Consider the following 16,187-nt stretch of genomic DNA (forward strand, 5'->3'; position numbering starts at 1 on the left):
CAAAACTTACAATAGCTCACGGCACTTTCTAGCAGCCAGCTTCCAAAACACTCAGATCATATCAGCCCAGCATCTAACAAACAGAGAGCTAACAGTCATTCTGGCTCCCTCTTATGGCCGATTGAGGAAAATAGCAACCAATCACATTTTACAGTATGATTTAAAGAAACAGGTACAACATTGTTACATGATTTATATATTGCCAGCCCAACCGTTAGATTATATTCCTAACAGAATTGCCCATGGTCGTTAAGTGATTATGTCTTGAGCTGCTCATGCTGCCTTTTCCATTGACTTTGCTTGTTGGAAGCTGACTGTGAAGTGGCAATCACACGACTGGAAGGACTCTGCAACGGTCGTAAATGTGGAGGACTGATTGTAACATGACTTTTTCAGTGCTGTTGCAAATTTTAACATTTGCTGAATAGGGGAGCTGTTAAGCGAGGGCCACCCTCATCCCTCAAGTTAAAATAAAGGGAAAAAATGGCTGAAATGGAAGCTGATACTATAGATTTGTAGGTTTCATTGTTCATTATTATTGATTACACTTATTGTGCAATCTGGATCAGTAGAGGGTGCTGTTTTGAGACTTGTTCCCAGGCTTTTTCCATCATTTAATGCAGTGTTTCTCAAGCTAAGCAACCTAAAGGTGTGTTGACTTCAAATCCCAGAATTCCCCAGCCAGAATGGAGGTAGAAGATTAGGAAGCTGCTAATTAAAGTGTCCATTCAATTGAGTAGAATTCAGAATGCTCAGTAGCACCAAAACTGGCTTGTTTAGATAGCTGAAAAGTTTGGCTCGGGTCTTGATATTTTTACCCATTTTATAAAAACTTGCCACATTTAAACCACATGACTTTTCCTGGATAATATTTGTACAGTTTTTAATCACTTCCTCTACTCATTCCTGGCAAATATCTTTTATGTTACAGGCAGTAGTGGAATTCAATTTTTTTTTTACTACCAGTTCTGTGGGCATGGCCTGGTGGGCGTGGCAGGAGAAGGATACTGTAAAATCTCCATTCCCTCCCCACTCCTGGGGAAGGTTTCTGCAAAATCCCCATTTCCTCCAGATCAGTTGGGACTTGGGAGGCAGAGAATACATAGGGACTACTGGTTCTCCAGAACTGGTCAGAACCTGCTGAATACCACCTCTGGTTACGGGTCTAGATTGCTAGACTGCAGGGTTCTCTTCTCTGGATTATTTTACAGATAGACGATTTATTCTGAGAGTTATAGGTTTCCTTGACTTCTGATAAAAGACATCGCAGTAAAACACTACTGGAACTAATTTAAATTTGTATTTTACACATGCAACAGCAACTGAAAAATATACCGACCAAGTTAATAGCAGCACCTTTATTGCAATGCATAAGATTAAAAAAATGTGAAATGTCTTAATTTATAAACGTGAAATATTATAATCCATTTCCAATTTTCTTTTTTAACAATGAAAGTAGTAGCTTTGAGAAATTCCAGATGTGTACCAAACCATACATAGGTTTTATTCTATCTACTTGCTCAAACCTATAGACACACTAAATTATAAAACAAAAAATGCTCAGAAGAAAAACCTACAGTAGATTTGAAATTGCTATCATTTTTTTAGTGTTGTACGTGTTATTTCTAGAGAGCTTAATTGAAACATTAATTAGAAGTTAATCCCGAAGCAGAAAAACCAGAAATAGTCTTGCTCCTGGTTTCCAAGTTAACACACACCCCCGCTGAAAAAAATATACATCCCGCAAAACCTTATTTGATAAAATAGCATTGAATGCCTATTGTGTTTTCTGTTTTTTCTCTGTACCCCGCCCACCCACCCCCAAAATGTAGATCACAGTGAAATTCTTTGGCAATTGAACCTGATTCCTGTAAGATTCGCTACATTGATTCGCTTAACAATCATGGCAAAAACAATTGTAAAATTGGGCAGGACTCATTTAACAACCACCTTGCTTAACAACAGAAATTCTGGCTCCCATTGTGGTTGCATGTCTAGGACTTGCCTGTAAATTGCATGTCTACAGTCTTTTTCTTTTTATTAATTTTGCTCGCCCAACAATACATAGAATTTTAGTTCTATCATGGAAGACGTTCTAATATCTCATCCTGTTTTGCCCTACGATTATTTGAAGACAGTGCAATAAGCAATAAAGAAGTCAAAGTATAATTTTTATTTATCACATCTTGAGGGATCTCTCATTTTCCTATTGGCTGAAATTAATAGCAGGTGGATCATATTCAAGATTACAATTTCAGATTAGACGGGGGGGAGGTTAAATTCTCTCTAGCTATAGAAGTGATGGCTAACCTTTTTGTTGCCTGTACCGAAAGCGGACTTATACCCATAATGCAATGTGAATGGACCCCGCCCTCCGTGCATGCATGTTTGACCCCATGTGCACCCCTCCCCCCACCCATGTGGTGCGATCCCCTTGTGCATTCTTGCGTTCCCCTGCATGCACACTGACCCCCCCTCATGTGCATGCCCACGGGACCCTTCCACATGCGTCCCACACATGCACATACACCTCCTGCATTCACCCCGCCCCCTTGAATGCGGTGCAACCCCCTTGTGCCCCTCACACATTTGTGTGCCCCCGCATGCGCACTGATCCCCTTGTGCACACGCACATGTGACCTTTCCACATGCGCCCTGCCCTCCGCACATGCGTGGCAGAACCCCCAAAACCAGCTGTCCGGTGGGAGGCACACGGGCATGCCTGTTGGAGCTGAGCAGGGTCGATGGCTGTCGTGCCCACAGAAAGGGCTCTTGCGTGCCCCCTGTGGCACACGTGCCATAGGTTTACCATCACGGACTTAAGGGAATCCCAATGTACAAAGAAAACCTGCATCGGTTGAATTTCTGGTTTGAACCACCAGCATATCTATTGCCTTAATGGGAAAGGGCTTTTTCCCACAGCTTCTGCCTATTGCAAGGGACTTTTAGGCAAGGGAAAAACTAAGAGCCTGGGAGCTTTTGATTTTATTAAAAGGCAGCTTGCTTTTGTGATTTGCATTTACCAGAAAAGAAACTTCCAGGTTTCTGGGTTGTGGTGTGGGGTTTTTTTGCACCACAGACCAGCATTTCTCCTCCCACAAGGTGAGCAAAAGTGGAGGAAACTCTGCCATTGTTTGGGCCTCCAGCCTCTTTGCATTTACATCACTTTTCCAGAACTGGTAGAGTGAGTTGCACAGATTTGCTCCCACGGCTGCTCCCTGCTGGTGCAACCTTGCTTGGTTACAAATCTAATGCATTTGTCTCATTTCTCTATTCTCCCCAATCCCCCACCCCACACACACTTTTCACTTCCAGCAAGTTGCCTTGCCAGTTGTGGGGCTGCCCCAGCTCGGCTTGGGGGGCTTCCGCACCCAGCGCATTTGCTAACGGGAGACATGAGCAACAGATCGAGTTGCACCCCCCGGCCTTGCCAGACGATTCCTTAAGTAGCGGGATTCCTTAAGTAGCGGGAGAACGTGGGGTGATTTTGTGGAGGGGGGCGGGTAGAAATCTTGTTGAAGTGAATGAAGCCAAGCAGGTTTGTGAGTTATTTCTTCTCTTTTGGCTGCATGCCATCTTTTGGGGAGGTTGCCCCCCCCTTGGAGTGGGGTGCAGAGAGGCCCCTGGGCTGCTACGAAAAGCAAAAGACATGGGGGAGGGAGGGCCGAATTTCTCCCCCTACCCTTTTTTTTGGGAGGGGGGCAGTGAAGGTTAGAGACCCAAACTGGCTGATCCTCATTCTTGCTTCTGTAGGATCTTTTCCTTGTCCCCTTCTCCTTCTCCGCTTTCTGTCCTGCTCTCCTTCTGGCCAACACACACACACACACACACACACACAACTCTGCAGGAGGACTCCTGCCAAAAACTGCTACCCCTTTTCCGGGCCTGCCGCTACCATAGCAACGACCTCTCTGCAACCCAGCCTCTTGCCAAGTGACAGAGAGGCACCCGGAGGGGAGGGAGGGGGAGCCCAGCGAAATATAGTGTGTGTGTGGGGGGGGATTGGGTGTACATTTACACACACATACACACACACACAATGCTGAATGCTTGCACACAAGCCTAAGTGTGCACAAGCGGGCCCGTTTAACCCTTCCTCTCCCGATGCTTGCAGGGCTGAGCATCCGGAGTTCGCAAGAGGAAGAGCCAGTAGACCCACAGCTGATGCGCCTGGATAACATGCTCTTGGCTGAGGGGGTGGCCGGACCCGAAAAAGGGGGTGGTTCTGCAGCGGCAGCAGCGGCCGCAGCGGCAGCAGGAGGGGTGTCCCCCGACAACTCCATTGAACACTCGGATTACCGCAACAAGCTTTCGCAAATCCGCCAGATCTATCACTCGGAGCTGGAGAAGTACGAGCAGGTAAGAAGACTTGAGAGCAGGCACCTTGTGTGTGTGCGTGCAATATATATATTTAAAGGGATTTGTTCTTGATTTTGGCGCTCTCAACCAGTTTGGCTTGGACATATTTGGGGCAGTAAAACCTTTTGATTCTGCGCTTTCCCCATATTTCTTTTAAATATTTCTTTTTAAATTACATGGAAATAGTCACATATGGTGACATTTTGGGGACAAGTGGGGCAAATCTATAATGCTGGGAAAGATAGGAGCAGGAAGGAAGGAAGGAGAGGCCAGCAAAGGAGATGAATTTGATTACAATGATGAAGGAGGCAGTGCTGGGATTAAGAACCCATACAAAGAACAGGATCCGATCATTATGGAGAAAATCAGTTTCCATGGCTTTTATAAGTCAACACTGGCTCAATGGCGCATAGACAAATCAAATGCTACATATTTTATTTTATTTCATTTTATTTTATTTTCCATTTATATGGCTACCCATATCAGACTCTGGGCAGCTTCCAAACAAGAATTAAAACAACATCAATAATAAAGCGACCTAATGCATATCGTTGCATATACCTATTCAAACATTAAATGTATTAAGTGTTTAACTTATAATCCTATAAACTACATATTATTTGCCACATTAAGTAGTGAATATTAAAAGCTGGCACCCAAGTTAATCTTCCACGCGTGCAAGTTCCTCGTTCAATCCCCTCGCCCACCTCCTCCTGTCCCAGGGACTGAGGGAAAAGCGAGGTCTTAAGATCTTTTCAGAAGGCTGGGAGGAGGGTGGGATGCCGGCCGAACTTCAGGGAGAAAGGGCTTCCAGATTCGGTCACAGTTTTGTTCCATATAGTATCAACCTTGTGAACTCTTGTTTCCTTTTTCCACTATGTGATTAATATTTATATGTAGATATATATGTTTGTGTGTGTGTGTATGTGTATGTGTGTGTGTACAGTGGTGGGATCCTGCTGGTTTAACAATCGGTTCGGTGATTGTTTCCCACGCGCGCACAGTTTTAACCAAACTTCCCTTCCACGTTACTTCTGGGGAATAACACAGCTGAGTGTGGCAATGCGCTCTGCCGCACAACTCAGCTGAGAGGGTGTAGGTAAGTAAAGCGTGTGGGCAGGCTCCTGATCGTCGGAGCAAACCGGTTCTCTCCCCAGCTGATCGCCGGAGCTACCGGTTTGCCCGAACTGGTCCGAACTGGCTGAATCCCACCCTTGGTTATGTATGGATAGATAATACTTTCTTTTGAAAGCAGGCAACAGTTTCATTTTTAATGTGTGCTCACAGTTACAAAAAATGACAATAAAGGTTATCTTATCTCTTACCTGGGTGAGGGTTGAGTCTGGGGGACTGTTTTTATATGTGTTTGGGTCTTTTTAGGGATTTTACTTTAAAAATGTCTTTTTAGTGGTTTATTCTGCTTGGGGCCTTCTTCTAAAGTGGCAAATACTTCCCATTTTACAATGGGAAATACCCAGGCCCGTGTTTTAGTGGCCATTGTTAGGGCTTTCGAAGGATTACAGTGGGCAACACGGTGAATGGGTTGAAAAACCAACCTTTTCGAGGGAAGAAAAGTTAACAGGTACTCCTTGAGTTATGACCACCACAACTGAGTCCCAAATTTATGTTTCTAAGTGAGACAGCTGTTAAGTTAATTTTGCCCCATTTTACGACCTTTCTTGCCACCGTTGTTAAGTGAATCCCTGCAGTTGTTAAGTTAATAACACGGTTGTTGAGTGAATCCGACTTCCCCATTGAGTTTGCTTGTCAGAAGGTCGCAAAAGAGGATCACATGACCCCGGGACTCTGCAACCGTTATAAATATGAACCAGTTGCTCAGCATCTGAATTTTGATCATATGACTATACTGTAAAGTCATAAGAGTGAATAATGGTTGTAAGTCACTTTTTTAGTGCCGTAACTTTGAACGGTCACTAAACAAATGGCTATATGTCGAGGTCTACCTGGACAAAGTTGATTAGTTGGAGATTCAAGTTAAGACTCAGTGGCCAAAGAGAGTGAATCTCTGGGATGGAGGACAGATTGCAATGGATGGGGAAAATGTCAAGCTCTTGCCGTTATAACTTCTGATTGACCTGCCCTGCCTCTTCCTTCTTCCTTTCCACTCCTTGACCCACCAAGGCCTGCAATGAGTTCACAACCCACGTGATGAATTTGCTTCGAGAGCAAAGCCGCACACGCCCGGTGTCACCTAAGGAGATTGAGCGCATGGTCAGCATCATCCATCGGAAGTTCAGCTCTATCCAGATGCAGCTGAAGCAGAGCACGTGTGAAGCGGTCATGATCCTGCGTTCCCGCTTCCTGGATGCCAGGTGGGTATTTTATTTCAGAGGTGAAATATGGCCCCTTTATGACTTGTGACTTCAACTCCCAGAATTCCTGAACCTTATGACTTTTGGACTTCAACTCCCGGAATTCTTGAGCCATATGACTTGTGGACTTCAATTCCCAGTATTCCTGAACTTTATGACTTGTAGACCAACTCTTATGGCCCTTTTATGATTTGTGGACTTCAACTCCCAGAATTCCTGAGTCAATTCTGGGAGTTGAAGCCCACAAGTCATAAAAGAACCAATTCTGCTGATTGTTGTATCTGTACTTTCCGTATGAAATACCTAGCTTCGGAAGTATTGGCAACATGTAAATATTGGGAAATAAATTAGTAAGTAAATATATGTATGTATGTATGTATGTATGTATGTATGTATGTATGGATGGATGGATGGATGGATGGATGGATGGATGGATGGATAGATAGATAGATAGATAGATAGATAGATAGATAGATAGATAGATAGATAGATAGATAGATAGATAGATAGATAGATAGATTTAGATTCCCCAACTGTGGGAAATACAAATATATCATGGCTTCCTGTAGAACTGTGCATACTTCCTGCTGTTTAAAACTGCGTCAAGAACAATTGAAAGCTGCAGAGTATTTGTGTTATGTAAACCTAGCAAACAATTGAAAGTGTTACTTTGCAGTACTCCTCATTTAGCATCTATGATTGGAACCAGCAACTTAGTTGTTAAACAAATGGGTCACTGGATGAAACCACGAATGTTGTTTATGATCTTTAGCTTTCCTTTGTTTAACAGATCCTCAAAGGTCATAAATGTGAGGATTGGTTGCAAAGTTTTTCATCACTTTCCTCATAACTGCGAATGGTTGTTGTACAAGACAGTTGCTAAATGAGGTCTGCTGTGTTTATCTACCCTAAGGAGAGTGGATGGATCTGAAGATAGTGGCAATATGTTTTTGGAAATCTCATTTGGGGGCTCAGTATACACGGCCGGCATGGAGAATCACTGGAGTCTACCTTGAAAGAAAGTGTTAGAACTGCAGTTTTGAAAAGCATCTCCAAATATTTTAGCACTCCTGTGAAATTTATGTCAAGTCCAATTGTTTTTCTAACATGCTGGTTTTTTAAAAGTAATTTTGTATGGCAAATGAAGGTGAATATATGTGTCCTGGGATAATGTTGCAAGATCCAATCTGGCTCCGTCACCAGGACTAGAGCCTTGGTCTCCCCAACTTTTGGACTCATGCTAAAGTCCTCGGGGAACTTTTCTCTAGTCAGCTGGAGACCGACTCATATTGGATTCTGCAATTTTTTGTGGGTTAGTTATTAAAAAACAACAACTTTGTGATGATGGTAGAGATAGAGCTGGTGGTGAAAATATACGTGGTTCTCAGATTATGACCGCTCATTCAGTGACTACTCCAACCTGGTGAACTAGACTTAGGACTTGTCTTGGAGTTCTGGCCATTGGTCACATGATTGCAATCTGGGTGCTTGGGATCTGGATTGTAATTAGGATGTCACAGAAATCCGTAATCATGTGATTGCAATTTCTGGCATTCCCAGAAGCAAAATCAATGGGAAAGCCAGCAGGAAATTGTCATCATACGAGGTCCTCATTTAATGAGTTGCACAATATCTTGCTTAACGATAGTGACTGGGACTACAAGAGTTGCCGTTGCCTAGCAATGCAGTCACATGACATTGCTAGTCTAGTTCTAATTCTAGTCCCAATTGCCATTATAATCAAATATAGGACTGCCTATATTTGAACAATTATTTTTACAGTCTGCTGTCAACTAGTACACTGCAAGGAGGGTTGCCCTATGCAGGTAGTCCTTGACTTAACAACTGTTCGTTTAGTGACTGTTCAAAGTTAACAACAGCACTGAAAAAAGGCACTTAAGTCCGTTTTTCATAGTTAACAACCGTTGCAGCATCCCCATAGTCATGTGATCAGAATTTGGATGCTGGGCAAATGAGTTGTATTTATTACGGTTGCCGTGTCCCAGGGGCATGTGATCCCCTTTTGCGACTTTCTGACATGCAAAGACAATAAGGGAGACAGATACACTTAACGACCGAGTTACTAACTTAACAACTGCAATAGTTCACTTAACAACTATGCCAGGAAAGATCGTAAAATGGGGCAAAACTCACTTAACCCGTGTCTCATTTAACAACATAAATTATGGGCTCAGTTGTGGTCGTAAGTCGAGGACTACTTGTGTATTTTTTTCTAATAAATCCCTACTCTTCCTTGTTTTGATCCCGTATGGATTTTCCTCTTCGGCGGATAAAGGTAAAGGTTCCCCTCGCACATATGTGCTAGTCATTCCCGACTCTAGGGGGTGGTGCTTATCTCTGTTTCAAAGCCGAAGAGCCAGCGCTGTCTGAAGACGTCTCCGTGGTCATGTGGCCGGCATGACTAAATGCCAAAGGCGCACAGAATGCTGTTACCTTCCCACCAAAGGTGGTTCCTATTTTGCTACTTGCATTTTTACATGCTTTCGAACTGCTAGGCTGGCAGAAGCTGGGACAAGTAATGGGAGCTCACTCCATTATGCGGCGCTAGGGATTCAAACCGCCGAACCTCGGCAGATATTGATACCTAAATGGCAATCATTTGGTTCTCACTGTCAACCTCTCCCGCCCCCTTTGTCCCATGCAACGGATAGGCGGAAGCGACGTAACTTCAGCAAGCAAGCCACCGAGGTCCTGAATGAATATTTCTACTCGCACCTGAGCAACCCGTATCCCAGCGAGGAGGCCAAGGAGGAGCTTGCCAAGAAATGTGGCATCACCGTCTCGCAGGTACCAGGACCTATGCGGGGGGCAGGTCTGAAGCTGATCCAAGCAGGCTACAAGATGTCTGCAAGAGACGGTAGGGTCACTTCGGGAAAGAAAGTCGGCCGGGGGAAAGGGTCCAGATTTGGCTGACCTATCGATCCATAATTCCCTTCCTTCCTCACCCTTCTTCCCCCCCTCCCCTTTGTTCCCCTCCCACTTCCTGCCCCTCCGTGTTGACCTCTGCCCTCTCCCTCCCCTCCCTCCTTCCAGGTCTCAAACTGGTTCGGGAACAAGCGCATCCGTTATAAGAAGAACATCGGCAAGTTCCAAGAGGAAGCCAATATTTACGCCGTGAAAACGGCGGTCAGCGCCGCACAGAGCGGGGGCGACTCTCCCAACACCCCCTCCTCCGCGGGTAACTCCCCTCCTCCCCAAAACTCCGCTACACCCCATGTTGGTGCAGGAGTCCTTGCTGGGATTGGAGAAGCATGGAATTGGCCCCCCTCCAACAAACGGTGGAGCTCCTGAGGAGAATCTCCATTCCCAGCTCTTCCGTCCCCTTCCAGACAAGCGGTCATTCTTCCTGAGTGCAGACCTAGATGCTTGCTTGTTTCTTTCTTTCTTTCCTTCCTTCCTTTCTTCCTTCTCCCCAGCCCCCAGGCCAATGTAACGGTCTGCGGGAATGACCTTGGGAGACGGGAGGAAGAAAAGCCACAGAGTAGACACCAGTCAGATAAGAGGCAGCTGAGTCCACAGCAGGAATGTGGGCATGGAAAGCATCTCAGCGGGGTCCCTTCCTGGTTTCTTGGATGGTAAAGATGAAGGGGGAGAGATCTACGTTTCGATTTGCAAGATTTATTTATTTATTTATTTATTTTTCAATTTATCGGCCACCCATCTTACCACAGCGTAAGTTCGGGATTCCGCTATAGTAACAGGGTTTCTTTTACTATAACCTTACACAAAAGATAGAGCTAGTTACTCCCAGGTGCGCTTGGGGCTCTGGGCATGCACCTCCAGTTATGTTAACTTCTCAGTAGCCTTAATCTTTTCTTTCCTCGAAAGAGCTGCGTTTTCCACCTGTTCACTCTGTTGCTCTTTTTCTCCCGTCTTTCCTCCCAATTTTCTCGCAGGCTCCGGGGGCTCCTTCAATCTCTCCAGTTCGGGGGATATGTTCATGGGCCTTCAAGGGCTAAATGGAGACTCCTATTCTACATCACAGGTTAGTTCCCCTCTTCCACCCCCTCCCTTCCCCCGCTTGGGACTTGCTGCATCCGCAGAGAGCATTGCCCAACCGAACCCAGCCGTTGCTGAAGTGATAGAAAAGTTACTGTTACTTTGGCATGATGACATTTGGCCGTTTGGGAAGATTATGATCCTGATAATGATGAAGAGAAGCAAACCTAGAACTAAGGAGGAATTTCCTGGCAGTTAGAACAATTAACCAGTGAAACAACTTGCCTCCAAAAGTTGTGAATGTTCCAACACTGGGAGTTTTTAAGAAGATGTTGGAAGACCATTTGTCTGAAGCGGTGCAAGGTTTCCTGCCTAAGCAGGGGGTTGGACTAGAAGACCTCCAAGGTCCCTCCCAACTCTTGTTATTCTATTCTATTTCATCAGGGCTTCAGACTAGACTAGGAAGAGGAAAAAATATCCTCCAGGAACGCAGTTTCTGATGACTTGAGAAAACTACATTCAGGCGTTCACGAAGTTTCGAAGGGCTTGATTTATAGTATAGGCTCTTTTATCTTTCTGGGTTGTTGTTGTTTTAAACTCTTTCTGAGAATCTGGATGCGATTGTAGAAAAAGGGATGAAAAAGACGTGACCCGACAAATGCATGCACGTCAAAAGCGCGCCGACGAAACCGCGGCGACAAAAACCGTGATGTCATACACACGCCCACAACAACGCACCGACAAAACTGCGCCCACAAAAGCACGATTTCAGTTAAGGTAAGGGTTAGGCTCAAGGTTCTGTTTAGGGTTAGGGTTAGGGTTATTCGGTTGTTATTACTTGTTCATTGAAGGCGCGCTTTTGTCGGCGCGCTTCTGCGCTCATTCATCAGCATGATTTCAAACTCGCGGTTTTTGTCGCTGCGGTTTTGTCGAGCGTGCATTTGTCGGTGAACCTGAAAAAGAAGGTACCAAATCCTAGACCAGGTCAAGTCCAAAAAGGCCATGGAATTTCTAGAAGGCTGGCACTCTGATGAATCAGCCATCAATAGACACATAGACACTAACAACATCTACAAACAGTGCAAAAGAGACAATCAACCAGCCCAAAAGAGAACGAAAAGAACCAAGCACCTCTCCATCAGTAATCCGCACCCAGATCAGCATAGAATCAACTCCGTTAACTTCAGATCAACACTCAAGTAAGCAATACCCCAATCAAGAAACTGCCAAAGAGCCACCAGTAAACAGCCCAACCACAGAATCTCTTAAGACCCACCTACACAGTACAGGCAAATCACCAGAATATAAACTGACAGCAAACAGCACTCCTTTACTAGCACTGAGGATGCTACCTAGTTAGGGTAATGAGATGTTTGCAGGAAAAACGAGCAAGGTACCAAATGTGGCATTTTTTTCCCCTGACAAGCAATAATAATCGCTGAGGGAGATGGGCAATTAAGAAATGTGAAAATGGAAATAAATAAAATAATAGCCTTCTTTATTTATATTTGTTTATTTAATTAGGGCCTTCTGAGGTGCTGTTCAGAAAGTTTGGACCAAAATCCTTTTGTTCCTCATTATCAGAGCAAATAGCTTCATTGATTCAGTGCAAGGAGACATTTAGTCAAAGCCATTTGAGAACATGAGGCCTTTCAGATTGTTTTTTATCCTCTAGGTTGGGAGGGGGGGGGGTGTTTAATTTTTTTTTTAAAAAATTCAGCAACTGTAAGATGTGTGAATTTTGACTCCCAGAATCCTTACATCTTAATGTTAAAGTTGAGAAAAAGTGCTTTAGGTGACTGATTGCTAATGGAAATTTCATACCATGCAATGCCCTTATCTCACAGCAAACCCATGTAATTAATTGCTGTAATCTTTAAAAAAATTAACTATTAAAAAAGTTAGCTTCTTCACCAATAAATCCTGTTTAACAAAAGTCCTTTACCGTGTTAATTTAACATTTACATATCCTGTCTTTTCAAATTGATTATATTTACATGAAACAAACAAACAAAGACTACCCCACTCACAGTTTGTGGGTGTTTCAGTATTTATAATACACTTTTATTCTGTGTATTTTCATTGTTTTGTTTTTGTTTTTGTTTGCTTTTTTATTGTGAGCCTCTGAGGTTTTTATATCATAACTAGCTGATAACTGGGTGTTGTCCACGTATTTATTTATAGGGGGAACATGTCCGGACCAAACGTAATTTCTAATGTTGGATTTTCCCCCTTACCAGAGGGAGCCCCTTTGTGGAGTACTGTAAAGCCGTTACCATGGCAACTCCACTGTGTTGTACAGTAGAAGCCATTTGAAGGCAGAACAGTAGAAGCCATTTGAATGCACAACGGGCTGTATTGTAACAGAACACACACCCTGAGGGGTGTTAGGTGTTGCCACAGAATTTGTTTTCAGAGAGTAAATCATCTGTGTACCAAGTGTGGTTGAAATTGCTGGAGAGTTATGCTGCAATACACACAGACACACACACACACATTTTTACATATGTTATCCTGCTGATTCATAATTATCATAATTATCCTAACCAACCTTGATTGGATCCTGCATAATCCTAACTGACCCAGATTGGATCTTGCATAATCATAATAATTTTTTAAATTTGTAGGCTGTCCGATTCCTAACCAGTCTGGGCAGTTAACAATGAAACAAAGGAATTAAAATTGATAAACAGTTGGCAAGACTGGATGGAATGAAGCCGGGGTCCCATTGTCCCTTGTCAAAGGCCTGGTGAAATGTCAGACCTTCGCAGCATTTTTGAACAACAGCAGAGCGGGTGGCATCTGGATCTCTGGGGCCTCGCATTCCGGAGGATATAAATTCGATAGCAAATGAATATTGTGCATAAACAAATAGCAACTGAGCCAAAAGTAGCCACAGTTCCAAGCCAATATAAAAATAAAACAATATAACAATGTCCAAAGCCAAAAGGACGTATCCTCCCAAGAGAACAAGCTCACCAACATATGGGAGAAAAGCCAAGTTACAGCTCTTTGAGAAGATAAAAAAGAGTCTAATGTTAGGTTTCTGGACTGAAGGAACTGGGGAGGATGTTTAAACGACTGTTTCTCTCGCATCGCTTTTTTTTCTTCTTTCAGAAGTACTGTGTTGCGTTAAAGAAAATGGAAAATCTATGGCAAAATATATATTGTGCCCAGAATTCATAATGGATATTTATCAGTGTCTCGCATCTTCCTCCCAAGCTTGTATTCTTTCTACCTATTGGGTATTTTTATTTAACTCCTAGGTGGAGTCGATGCGTCACTCCATGGGGCCTGGTGGCTATGGGGACAGTATGGCTGCCAACCAGATGTACAGCCCGCGAGAAATGAGGGTGAGTTTAGGTCAAGAGGTGGATAACTTCTGGCCTCAGGCAGCACCATTTCATACTGGTTGCTTGGGTGTACTTGTGTAATATAGAGTTCTCTAACCTTTCCAGGTTGGTGGCTCGGAGGGGATGGATGAGGGAAAGATGGTTTTCTGGGAGGGGTGGGTGTGTACGAGCACCCATCACTTGCACGAGTGAGGCTGAGAGCACCAGCGACACTCGTGTGAGTGGGGCCGAGAGTGGCTACGATGCTCATGAGAGTTACGCTGCAACACTTGCGTGAGTGGGGCTGAAGGCACCTGTGATGCTTGCGCGAGTGAGGCCCAGAGTGCCTGCTATACTCGCACGCTATTGTAAGTTAGTAACATGGTTATAAAACGAATGTCTTCCCCATTGACTTTGCTTATCAGGAGGTCGTAAAAGGGGATCACATGATTCTGGGCCACTGCAACCGTCATAAATGTGAGCCAGTTGCCAATTGCCTGAGTTTTGATCACAGGACCATGGAGAGGCTGCAACAGTCCTAAGAGTGATAAATGGTTTTTTTCAGCACTGTTGTAACCTGGGTCGCTAAACGAAAATTGAGGACTTACCTGTACACACTTTAGAGCAGGGGTCTCCAACCTTGGCAACTTTAAGACTTGTGGACTTCAACTCCCATAATTCCTCAGCCAGCAAAGCAAAGCTCAGGGTGCCGTTGGCCAGACAGTGTCGGCTAGGGACCCGCAGGGGGAGAGCCTTCTCTGTGGGAGCGCCTTCCCTCTGGAATGAGCTGCCCCCCGGAGCTTTGTATAATCCCCGACCTCCAGTCCTTCCGACGCACCCTAAAAAGTTCAGGCCTGGCCAGAACAAAACAAAACAAATTATTGATTACTGTTAATTTAATTTGAATTCTTTAAAAAAAATGTTATTGTCAATTTTAATTGGGTTTGGGATATTCTATTTAATTTTTTTTTTTAACTTTTGTATTATGTGTTTCTTTTAATGTTGTACGCCGCCCTGAGTCCTTGGGAGAAGGGCGGCATATAAATCGAATAAACCTAAACCACAAGTCTTAAAGTTGCCAAGGTTAGAGACCCCTTCTTTTGAGAAGGAAAATTTACCATCCTTGTTTGTTTTCACTTTCACTAGGCCAATGGGGGCTGGCAGGAAGCAGCCACCCCATCTTCTGTCACCTCCCCAACAGAAGGTCCCGGCAGCGTCCACTCTGACACCTCCAACTGATCGTGCTGTGCTGGCCGTCCCCCCCTTTTCACGTTCGTCCTGATGCCAGGGAAGAGAAAAAATGCCAGTTGTGAATGGGCTGGGCAGAGACAGGACTCTTTTCATTGCCTTAGGGGTCACCGCATCACCGTGCCGGGGAAGGGTGGGGAGGGGATCCGATGACCCAGCGATCCTTGGGGCAGATCGCTTCGAGACGCACCTATTGGGTAGAAGACGGTTAGCCTTCTGTGATCCTGAGTGACATCTTTGATCACCAAGACCTGACTCTTAGCATCCTGGAGGGGACCCAGCATTATCGGGGTGGGTGGGTGGGAACAGGTGGGGAGGGGTGCCCCAAACGGCTTATCAATTTGCAGGGGTCAAGGGATAAGCTACTGTGGTGCCTGCAACCAACATCATCATCGTCTGATGGATCGGTTTCATAAGGTTACACCCGCCCTCCAAAAGATCTGCGATGGCCGTGTGGACGGATCTCTTGTAAGAGAAGGAGCAAAGGAAGCTTGCCGGTTGGGGCTCGTGTTGGCATCTCTCCATGATGGGATGATTCCAAAGGGATAGACTGGTGTCTTCCCGTCCAGTTTAACCAGATGAAACCATGGGCGATTCGGATCCTGTCCAAACCCAAGATGGCGCTTCCTTCATATGTTGTAATCAAGGATAGTCGCTTCTCCTATGGGATATTTCTATAAAAAAAAACAAGAAGTGCTCTTTCGCTCCTGTTCTTGCAAGCGGGGTTGTGTGGAGTCAGGAGGCCACCCTTCTTGGAACGAACTACCCAACATGCCTTTCCGTATCGATGGTTTGAAGACCTAAAGTTCATCTGTATCGGACAGCAGGCGTTTCTCTGGCAGATCTCCTTAAAGAAAAGATGTGGGAAGCCAAGGTGTTGATGAGTAATGTTGGTAAGGAAGTTAGAGACAGGACTTACCTTTATCCAAAGGTAGTGGTAGGATTCCATTAGAGC

General features: G+C 44.6%; 1 protein-coding gene across 3 annotated transcripts in view; it reads left to right on the top strand.

Moving 5' to 3' along the window:
* Positions 1-15,808, top strand: part of PBX2 (PBX homeobox 2) — a 37,871-nt gene extending 22,063 nt beyond the window's left edge. For 2 of the 3 annotated variants that reach the window (XM_032211166.1, XM_032211167.1), the window contains exons 3-9: positions 4,115-4,359; positions 6,502-6,692; positions 9,365-9,500; positions 9,747-9,891; positions 10,610-10,698; positions 13,919-14,005; positions 15,131-15,808. In XM_032211166.1, coding sequence (XP_032067057.1) covers positions 4,115-4,359; positions 6,502-6,692; positions 9,365-9,500; positions 9,747-9,891; positions 10,610-10,698; positions 13,919-14,005; positions 15,131-15,223 — 986 coding nt within the window. In that variant the 3' untranslated portion in view covers positions 15,224-15,808. The remainder of the gene's footprint in view (positions 1-4,114; positions 4,360-6,501; positions 6,693-9,364; positions 9,501-9,746; positions 9,892-10,609; positions 10,699-13,918; positions 14,006-15,130) is intronic. The other variant, XM_032211168.1, reaches the window with a different exon arrangement.
* Positions 15,809-16,187: the final 379 nt, after the last annotated feature.

Source organism: Thamnophis elegans, chromosome 2 (genome assembly GCF_009769535.1).
Source record: "Thamnophis elegans isolate rThaEle1 chromosome 2, rThaEle1.pri, whole genome shotgun sequence".
Lineage (NCBI taxonomy): Eukaryota > Metazoa > Chordata > Lepidosauria > Squamata > Colubridae > Thamnophis > Thamnophis elegans.